General features: G+C 44.5%; 1 protein-coding gene across 1 annotated transcript in view; it reads left to right on the top strand.

Moving 5' to 3' along the window:
* The first annotated feature begins 3,935 nt into the window (after window positions 1-3,935).
* STXBP3 (syntaxin binding protein 3) overlaps window positions 3,936-10,510 on the top strand; it is a 62,224-nt gene continuing 55,649 nt past the window's right edge. The window contains exon 1 of the mRNA XM_021090106.2: window positions 3,936-4,044. Within this exon, the coding sequence (XP_020945765.1) occupies window positions 3,996-4,044 (49 nt within the window). The 5' untranslated portion in view covers window positions 3,936-3,995. The remainder of the gene's footprint in view (window positions 4,045-10,510) is intronic.

Here is a 10,510-nt window from a genome sequence, read left to right as displayed (position 1 = left end):
AAAAAGAGACCTGGAAAGGTCAAGGAACTCATCCATGTTCACACAGCTAACCAGTTGGAACACAAATTCCCAGGCAGCCAAGTAAGTATGCAGCATTCATTACACCTGCTAATCCGTGATTTTTTTTTTTTTTTTTTTTTTTTTTTGTCTTTTCTAGGGCCGAACCCACAGCATATGGAGGTTCCCAAGCTAGGGGTCCAATTGGAGCTGTAGCTGCCGGCCTACACCAGAGCCACAGCAATGTGGGATCTGAGTCACGTCTGCGAACTACACCACAGCTCACGGCAATGCTGGATCCCTAACCCACTGAGCAAGGCCAGGGATCGAACCTGCAACCTCATGGTTCCTAGTCAGATTCATTAACCACTGCGCCATGACGGGAACTCCAATCCGTGGTATATATAGACCATATTCCTATGGGTTATCATGATCAAGTGATAAATTATTAGTGAAGTAGACTTAGGAATAGGGTGGTGAGTGAGTGATCTGTCCTAATCCAAGAACTTTTACATTCACCCCTTGGTTATTTTGGCTGTTTATCTGCTCTACAAATTAAATTTTTATCTCTGACCAGTGTTGGTGGATTTTATCTTCCATTCTGCTGTTTTCAGGGAATTCAGATTCCTTGTTCAGTTTGTTTAGCCAAACAAACTAGAGGAGACTAGAGAGACAGCTCAGGGAAGTTATGTGAAACTAGGGGAGGGAGGGCAGGCAGTGCAGTACAAAGGTAAGGGCGTGACTCAGCGGAAACAATCTGACCAGTATCACATGAGGACGCAGGTTCTTAGAGGCATCTTGAAGTCTTCCGTGATTTCACTTCTCTGAATCTCAGTTTTCACATCTGTAAAATGGCAATAAACATTATCATCTGGTTAGCTGGCTGTGAGGTTTGAGATGTTACACTCATGTTCAACACACAAATGCAATAAAACTGAAGTGTTTCAAGTCCCACTACTAAGAGAGGCAGAGGAGCAGTGGCAAAAAAAAACAAAACAAAACAAAAAAAAAACCAACAAACAAACAAAAAAACCAGGCAGAATCAGAGTTTGTAGGTGTGGTAGATGTAGACCCATGTCTATGTGCTGCCAAAGCCAACACGAACTCCACTACTCCCAGGGCTACCTTGGAATCTGGCCTTCAGGGGCATGAGTTACAGCTACACCCCCTGTGACCCAAGTCAAACCTGCAACCCAGCAGGGCCTTTCTGTATCACTCCCTGGCACCTGGTTATTCTCCTCAAGGGTAAGGGATGGAGGCACTTTGACTCATCATACTCCTCCATCTCGGTTTGAGCCTCTAGAGCCAGGAGCTCCATTTCAGAAGGTCAGTCCACTTTTTCTTATGGCTGGGGTTTCCATTCTGCTATACTAAGCAGAAGCTGATGTAATTATTTTTTTTTTTTGCTTTTTAAGGCCACGCTTGTGGCATATGGAGGTTCCCAGGCTAGGGCTCCAATCAGAGCTACAGCTGCCAGCCTACACCAAAGCCACAGCACCGAGGGATCCAAGCCCCATCTGCAACCTACACCACAGCTCACGGCAACGCCAGATCCTTAACCCATTGAGTGAGGCCAGGGATTGAACCCGCAACTTCATGGTTCCTAGTCGGATTTATTTCCACTGCGCCATGACAGGAACTCCTGATTTAAAATTGAAAAGGAAGACGAATGTAATGTGTGTCTTTGTTTAAAATTCTAAGCAGATAAACCCATTTAAAATAAGTTTGAGAAGTTCCCATTGTGGCTCAGCAGAAATGAATCTGACTAGCATCCATAAGCACACAAGTTTGATCCCTGGCCTCAATCAGTGGGCTAAGGATCTGGCATTGCCATGAGCTGTGGTGTAGGTCATTGATGCGGCTCGGATCCCACATTGCTGTGGCTGTGGTGCAGGCCGGCAGCTATAGCTCTGGTTCAACTCCTAGCCTGGTAGCTTCCAAATGCCAAGGGTGCAGCCCAAAAAAAAAAAAAAAAAAAAAAAAAAGTTTTTAAAGAGGCCAGAGCTCCACCTTAGCCTATATAAACCTTAAGTGGAAAAGCTATTCATGCCATAGGTTTTGCTTAAAGCCATTTTGTGGCTGTTTATAATCTTTTTTTTTTTTTTTGGTCATTGTTGTTTTTTTTTTTCAGGTTTTGTTTGTTTGTTTGGTTTTGGGTTTTTTTTGTGCCCCCAGACACACACACATGGCATACAGAAGTTCCCAGCCAGGTAATCGAATCTGAGCCGTAGCTGTGACCTGTGCCCCAGCATCAGGAATGCCAGATCCTTAACATGCTGCACCACAGTGGGAACTCCTATGGCTGTTTTTATTTTTCATTAGCTTTCTCTCTCCTAAAGAGCAAAAACTGAGGTTATCCCATAGTCTGCTCCCTTGCTTTCTGCGTAGCTCAAGGCTAATCCTTCTTCCCACTCCACCACTAGCTGTGCATCCTTGGCAAGCTACTTGACTTCACTAAGCCTGTTTCCTTGTCTGTAAGGGTTGCTTTGAGGATCAATGAGATAGTCCACTTAGCACGGTGCCTGCTTTAGTAAATGTTAGCTATTATAATTACTAATAGTAAGTACCATTTACACTTCTCTATGTGACCAAGTTGAATTAAGAAAATTGGGAGTTCCCATTATGGCTTAGCAGGTTAAGGACCCTACACTGTCTCTGTGAGGACACAAGTTTGATCCCTGGCCTCGCTCAGTGGGTTAAGGATCTGGTGTTGCCACAGGCTGCGATGTAGGTTGAAGATGTGGCTCAGATCTGGTGGTGTCCTGAGTGTGATGTAGGCGAGCAGCTGCTGCTCAGATTTGACCACAAGCTTGGGAACTTACAGGTGCGGCCATAAAAAGAAAAAAATAACGTAAAATTGGTTCTTTGCAAATCCCTGTGAGAAAGCATACTTTGTGTTAATGTCTATGATGGTTATGTCACAGTTTGGGGGGCTCAGCAACTAAACTCATTCAATTCATGAGTGATTAGTTTGATTGCAAGTCTCAGGAAATAGATCTCTCTACCTACACTTGCTATGTTTGAGCTTAAATTGTCTCCTTTGTTGAATCAGCAATAATTCCCTTCTTTTAAATGCTAAAGCATTGATAGCCTCTCCCACCTGAATTTGTTTGTTGAATAGATAATTATTTTATTGGTTCATACAGGTATACTATCATCACAAGGGCATTTACTTTTTAACCAACTTTTTTTTTTTTTTTTTTTTTTTTTTTTTGTCTTTTTGTCTTTTTGTCTTTTTGCAGCAACGCCAGATCGGAGCCACGTCTGCAACCTACACCACAGCTCACCGCAACGCTGGATCCTAAACCCACTAAGCAAGGCCAGGGATTGAACACGCAACCTCATGGCTCCTAGTCGGATTCGTTATCCACTGTGCCACGAGGAGGAACTCCTTAACCAACTTTTGACTACCTGCAGCATATCAAGAATTGAGCTAATTAGATTTTTAATTCTTCAGAATCTGGTCTCATTTATTTGACGTTCCTGAAAGTCTTGAACAGTTCTGGGCACACTGGATGGCACCTCACATTTCTGCCCAATTATTGCCTCCTTGAACGATGAATAAACTTTTTGAAGGATAAATTTTCTATTCGGTAGGCGACTGAATGAAGTCCATTACAAATCGCTTCACAAAGTGCAGAACTCCCTCCCGTTTTCATGTACCCTACGTGTAATCCGGAATTTCTCAGATGCTGTTAGCTCCCAATCCGTTGGCACGGTTTCGTTTTCTGACGTCACAGGTCGTCGAAATTCATCTGACAGCCTCCCGCTAGGGGGCGCGCAACTGCTCAAGGAGCGTCCATCCGCACTGCGCAGCCTCAGTCTAGGGATGGGCGGGAAGCCCCTACAGAGCCCGTGACGTCACCGGAGGGCGCGGACCGTGGGCGTGGGCGGGGCCTGCCCCGCAGCTAGAGGCGGGGCCCGCCCGACCCCTTTCTCTCAGCTCAAGTAGGTTGCGAGTGGGAGGTGCCGGCTGCTGCTCCGCAGTGTTTGGAAAGATGGCGCCGCCGGTGACGGAACGGGGGCTGAAGAGCGTCGTGTGGCAGAGTGAGTGCGATGGGGCAGGGGCTGAGAGAGGGAAGGCCAAGGAGGCCGTGGCGCCGGGCCTTGCGTTCCTGCCCCAGACCAGCAGTCCCTTGGGGAGCCGCGGCGGCCACTTGTTGCTTTGGCGCCCACGTCCCTGTTAGGACTTCTTCCTGCTTTCCTTCCCAGCGCAGTTCTGGCAGGACCAGGGATGGGCGGGGTGCGGGAGGACGCGGCCCTGGCGTCTGGCACCCTCTCCGCTCGGCGGGGCCCTGGCCCCGAAGCCCCGCCCTGGGTGAGCGGCCCCCGGCCGGCCTTTTCCGCCCGGGGCCCCGGCGCCGGTCCTCCGCCGCGCCCGCGTCGAGGCCCCACCAGTCGGCGATGTCTCTCCACCGGAGACAATCTAAGCACTGTTTTTCTCTCTCGTCCCTCCCACTCTCCCCGCACTTGGGTTTCCGAAAAGTGCTTATTCTTGCTTATTGGTCTTAGTATCAGGGAGGGTTTTATAACCGTACTTTATCTGTCCTTTAAGAAGACAAAAACAAAACCTCACTGTTAAACAGACCCCTCTTCCCTTCTAGAAGAGCCCACTTTCTAAAGAGAAGGGACCGCTGGAATGATTAAATCTCGGGGCAAAGCTGCACCTTCATCCACCTTTTCCTTTCTACTCTCCGAGTCACTCCGTTTTGCTAGGACTGTACTACTTATTGGTTACTCATATTCTGCCATATCATCCACGACTTTCATAAATATCACACCAAACCTAGACCGGTCAGGTTAGAGAAGGAATAATACTGCCAAACAGGAAGAACTATCATTGTTTGGCATTGCTGCGTTCAAAGTAATTATGGTCTAGTGGTGGAAAGGGAGTAACATCCAATTAGTATTTCTGACTCCAGCTTTGAAGAAGGAACAGAAATAGCACCTGAGTTAACAAACTTCTGGGAGTTACAGAATTCCTTGTATAAAATTAAAACTCCAAATTGGTGACTGGCATAGTGATTAGCACATCAGATACTAAAAACAAGTGTATAAATAAAAGAGGGAAAAAAGTTATGAAAATATTTTTTTTACTTTTTTCTTTTTACCTTTTTTTTTTTTTTTTGGTCTTTTTGTCTTTTTAGGGCCTCACCCGCAGCATATGGAGGTTCCCAGGCTAGGGGTCTAATTGGAGCTGTAGCCGCCGGCCTACACCACAGCACAGCAACTTGGGATCCGAGCCGCATCTGCGACCTACACCACAGATCAGGGCTACGCCTGATCCTTAACCCGCTGAGTGAGGCCAAGGATCGAAACCGAGTCCTTATGGATACTAGTCGGGTTCACTAACTGCTGAGCCACGATGGGAACTCCTTGAAACTATTTCTTTTAATTGGATAATTGTAAAGTTAGAAATTTGTTTTTCAAAATTTGCATGGGTTACTTTTAAAATTTGGTAATGTTTTAAAATCACAGTGGTATTTAAATACATTTATATTGTAAATGGGAATTACATTGTAAATATATGTTGGAAATGGGTAATGAATTGTATTTTATAAGTAATTTCCAAGATGGTCCTTATGGTCAGCATTTATTAGCAAAGGAAAAAGGTTAATGGCAGTAATGTTGGTGTTGATGGCATGGAAACTAGGCAAGAGGGAGCGTTTAAAGATAACAATTTTCCGTCGTGGGCTGTGAACCTGAGGTGGCACCAGGATATCCAGATGGCGTGTAAGATAAAGAAGATGGGACACTGAATGGAAGGAAGGTGTTATGAGGATTAAAAAATTAGTTATTAGGAGTTCCCGTCGTGGCGCAGTGGTTAACGAATCCGACTAGGAACCATGAGGTTGCGGGTTCGGTCCCTGCCCTTGCTCAGTGGGTTGACGATCTGGCGTTGCCGTGAGCTGTGGTGTAGGTTGCAGATGCGGCTCGGATCCCGAGTTGCTGTGGCTCTGGCGTAGGCCAGTGGCTACAGCTCCAATTAGACCCATAGCCTGGGAACCTCCATATGCCGTGGGAGCGGCCCAAGAATAGCAAAAAGACAAAAAAAAAAAAAAAAAAAGTTTAAAAAAAAAATTAGTTATTAGAACTTTTGTGTAAGTAGGAACATAGCTAAAAGACAGGTGATGTTCATTCCACATTTAGTAAGTAAGTGGAGAGAAAAGAGAAGTGGGGAGCCTCTCAGTTCTGTCAGCAGAAGATGACAGTCTGAAAGAAATGAAGGCATCTTCTCAGAGGTAGGAGAATCACACATTTGACTGGGAAAAGGTTCTGCTAACTATATAGGTAGTATAGTTAGGTCTGGGTAGAAAGCTAAGTAGCTTTCAGTTTTTTTTTTTGTTTTTTGTTTTTTTAAAAAAAAAAAAGGACTTCCCCTTGCGGCACAGCGGAGACGAATCCAACTAGCAACCGTGAGGCAGCGGGCTCCATCCCTGGTGTTGCTGTGGCTGTGGTGTAGGCTAGCGCCTATAGCTCCGATTAGACCCCTAGCCTGGGAACCTCCGTATGCCTCGGGTGTGGCCCTGAAAAGATAAAAAAGCCCCCCCCCCCCAAAGCCGTTCGGTTTACCTACAAAGTAGGGAAAAGGGAACTAATGTTTCTTGAACAATTACTCTATGCCAGGCACAATTCTTTACATATATTAAAACTTGAGAATTTATTACCTCTATTTGACAGATGTTAAAACTCTTATTATTGCTGCATTCTTCTGTTTTTTTTTTTTTTTTTAAATCATTGGCTCACCTTTAATTAGACTTTACCCTTAAGCTTTTACAAGTGGAATCAATCATAAAGCAAGGGTGTAGGGGAATAATTTTCCACTACTTTTCTTGTAAACTCAAATTCTTTGGAGTAAAGCAGGCTTTTACTGTTCACAAGATTATTTGTGAGCTGTAAAATAGTTTTCCCTGTATAGCTGCCTTATTCTTAACAGCCAAAAAGCCAAAACAACCCAGATGTCCATGGACTGGTGAGTGGATAAATACCATTGGTACATACAATGGAATATTACTAGGCAATAAAAAATAATGAAGTGGAATTCCCGTCGTGGCGCAGTGGTTAACGAATCCGACTAGGAACCATGAGGTTGCGGGTTCGGTCCCTGCCCTTGCTCAGCGGGTTAAGGATCCGGCGTTGCCGTGAGCTGTGGTGTAGGTTGCAGACTCGGCTTGGATCCCGAGTTGCTGTGGCTCTGGCGTAGGCCAGTGGCTACAGCTCCGATTGGACCTCTAGCCTGGGAACCTCCATATGCCGCGGAAGCGGCCCAAGAAATAGCAACAACAACAACAACAACAACAAAAAGACAAAAAAGACAAAAAGACAAAAAAAAAAAAAAAAAATGAAGTACTGATACATGCTATAGTTTTGATGATCCTTGGAAAAATTATGCCAAATGAGAAGTCAGTCATAAAGAACCATGTGTTATATTACTCCATTTATATTAAATGTCCAGAATAGGCAAATCTATAGAGATTAGTAGAAAGTAGATTAGTGGTTGCCTACATCTGCGGGGATGGAGAGATGTGGGGAATGATGGCTAAGGTTTCCTTTGAAGTAATGAAAATGTCCTAAAATTGAATATGGTGAAGAGTGCACAACTCTGAATATACTGAAAGCCATTTAATTGTACACTTTGGATGGATTATATGGTATGTAAATTATAAAGCTACTTTTAAAAACCTGATAGAGGAGTTCCCATTGTGGTTCAGTGGGTTAAGAATCCAACTAGGGGAGTTCCCATCGTGGCGCAGTGGTTAACGAATCCGACTAGGAACCATGAGGTTTCGGGTTCGATCCCTGCCCTTGCTCAGTGGGTTAAGGATCTGGCGTTGCCGTGAGCTGTGGTGTAGGTTGCAGACGTGGCTCAGATCCCATGTTGCTGCAGCTGTGGTGTAGGCCGGCAGCTACAGCTCCAATTCGACCCCTAGCCTGGGAACCTCCATATGCCGCGGGAGCGGCCCAAGAAATGGCAAAAAGACAAAAAAAAAAAAAAAAAAAAAAAAGAATCCAACTAGGGAGTTCCCATCGTGGTGCAGTGGAAGTGAATCCGACTAGGAACCATGAGGTTGTGGGTTTGAACTCTGGCCTCGATCAATGGGTTAAGGATCTGGTGTTGCCGTGAGCTGTGGTGTAGGCTGACAGTTGTAGCTCCAATTAGACTCCTAGCCTGGGAACTTCCAGATGCCTCGAATGTGGCCCTAAAAAGACGAAAGAAGAAGAATCCAACTAGGATCCATGATGATTTGAGTTCGATCCCTGGCCTTGCTCAGTGGGTTAAAGGATCCAGTATTGCTCTGAGCTGTGGCATAGGTCCATACACAGTTTGCATCCCATTTTGCTGTGGCTGTGGTGTAGGCTGGCAGCTGCAGCTCCAATTTGACCCCTAGTCTGGGAACCTTCATATGCCACAGTTGCAGCCCTAAGAAGAGGAAGGAAAAAAAAAGAAGTTTCATGGGAGAAGGAAGAAAAAGTAATTATTTCCTCTCTGGGAGTAAATCAGGGAGGATTCAAAAGAGGAGGTAACATTGAAAGGTAGGAGGATTTTACCAGATGGGGAAATCTGAGCCAAAACTCGAAGGTATGAAAATATATGATATTTATGGAAGAGGGGATAATTCCCTTTTCTGAGTACAGAATACTTGCTGCAAGAAATAGAGGGACAAAGACTAATAGGTAGGTTGGAGCTTAATTGTTTAGACATTCTCAAGCAGTCGGAAACCATTAAAGATGAAATATTTTTTTCCTTCCTCAAATAGTCATCCTCAGCAGTTTGGGGTCTGTATTAGAACAGTGCTGAAAGGAAGTCATTTTCTTGATCCTAAAGTTTTCGATTTCAGTAAGTATAACGGTAAAGTGCACTAACGCTAAGTGTACAGCTGGGTGAATTTTTACCCATGTAACTATCACGTAGATTGAGGTATGGAACGTTCCCAAGCACCCCATAACCTCTGCCAGGCCAAATTCCACCCTCTCCCCCAGAAGAACTACTATTTGACTTAATGTTGCCATCAGGCAGTTTTACAGTGGTGGCTTTTTGTCTTTACATCCTTGTGTTTAAGAGAGGAACCCTTCAGACTCTTAAATTGTATTTTCCTGAAGAATAGATATAGAACTTGTTAGATTTCTACCTAGGAATAATTTACCATTTGCCTTGGTATATGTTCACGTGGTCTTATAGTAGTCCTCAGTTTTGTTTTTCGTTTTTTTTTTTTTTTTTTTTTTTTTCTTTCCTTCTTTTTATGGCCACACCTGTGGCATATGGAAGTTTCCAGGCTAGGGGTGGAATCAGAGCCACAGCCACAACAACACTGGATCCTTAACCTACTGAGCAAGGCCAGGGTTCGAGCCCGCATCCTTATAGAGACAACATCAGGTCTTTAATCTTCTGAGCCACAATGGCAACACATAGTCCTGTTTTTGTATGTTGTACTTTTGTAAATTTTTTTTTTTTTTGGCCAAACCTGTGGCAAGTGGAACTTCTCAGGCCAGGAAGTGAACCTGCACTATGAGCCGGATCCTTAACCTTCTCTGTCACAGGGGAACTCCTTATCCAGTTTTTAAACAGTGAACTTTGAAAGCCTTAAGTGGTATTTCCCAGGCACAATTCAGTCTGTTTTTACTCAACTAGTAATAGGTATTACTTTTGCCTCTACCCCAGACCTCTGGGATTACGTTTATAAAGATTCTTACCCATTCCTTTCCTATTTTCCATACAAATGAGTTTTTCCTGCATTGTCATTATTAGGTTTCTTAATAGCTTCTCTCTGATTTAAGATAGTTGTGCAAGTACATTTCAGCCTTGATGCTGCTGCATCCTTCTTTGTTGGTTCTCCTTTCATTTTCCCCTTCACTGTTTTCATATCCTCTTTGGCATTACAGTTTTACTCTTTCTTTTTTTTTTTTGTCTTTTTGTCTTTTTTTTTTGTTGTTGTTGTTGTTGCTATTTCTTGGGCCGCTCCCACGGCATATGGAGGTTCCCAGGCTAGGGGTCGAATCGGAGCTGTAGCCACTGGCCTATGCCAGAGCCACAGCAACGCGGGATCCGAGCCGCTTCTGCAACCTACACCACAGCTCACGGCAACGCCGGATCGTTAACCCACTGAGCAAGGGCAGGGACCGAACCCGCAACCTCATGATTCCTAGTCGAATTCGTTAACCACTGCGCCACCACGGGAACTCCGGCATTACAGTTTTAAACACATTTCCTTTTATGTATTGGAGAAACAGAAGGAGCAAAGAGAGGGTGATTGGTATTAGTAGGTCATTAATCAGGTAGCGTTTGGACTGATGCAGGACTAATTTAGAGATTAGGTAGAGGCCAGTTGATGAAGGATATCGGATGGTAGAGTCTAGGTTTTATTCTATAGGTAACAGTAAGCATTTGAGAGAGTTTTGAGGTGGATATTGATAGAACAAATGGATGACTCTGACAGCAGTGCAAACAATGGATTGGAAAAGGTGAAGGGATTGGAGGTGGAGAGCAGGAAATCCAGGTAGGAGACTGTTGCAG

The sequence above is a fragment of the Sus scrofa genome, chromosome 4 (genome assembly GCF_054392235.1).
Source record: "Sus scrofa isolate SSC_HxYL_T2T_F1_AM1 chromosome 4, Sscrofa_HxYL_maternal_Yorkshire_Landrace_v2.0, whole genome shotgun sequence".
Classification (NCBI taxonomy): Eukaryota; Metazoa; Chordata; class Mammalia; order Artiodactyla; family Suidae; genus Sus; species Sus scrofa.
The sequence above is the reverse complement of the archived record's forward strand: the minus strand, read 5'-3'. Positions and strand labels throughout refer to the sequence as shown.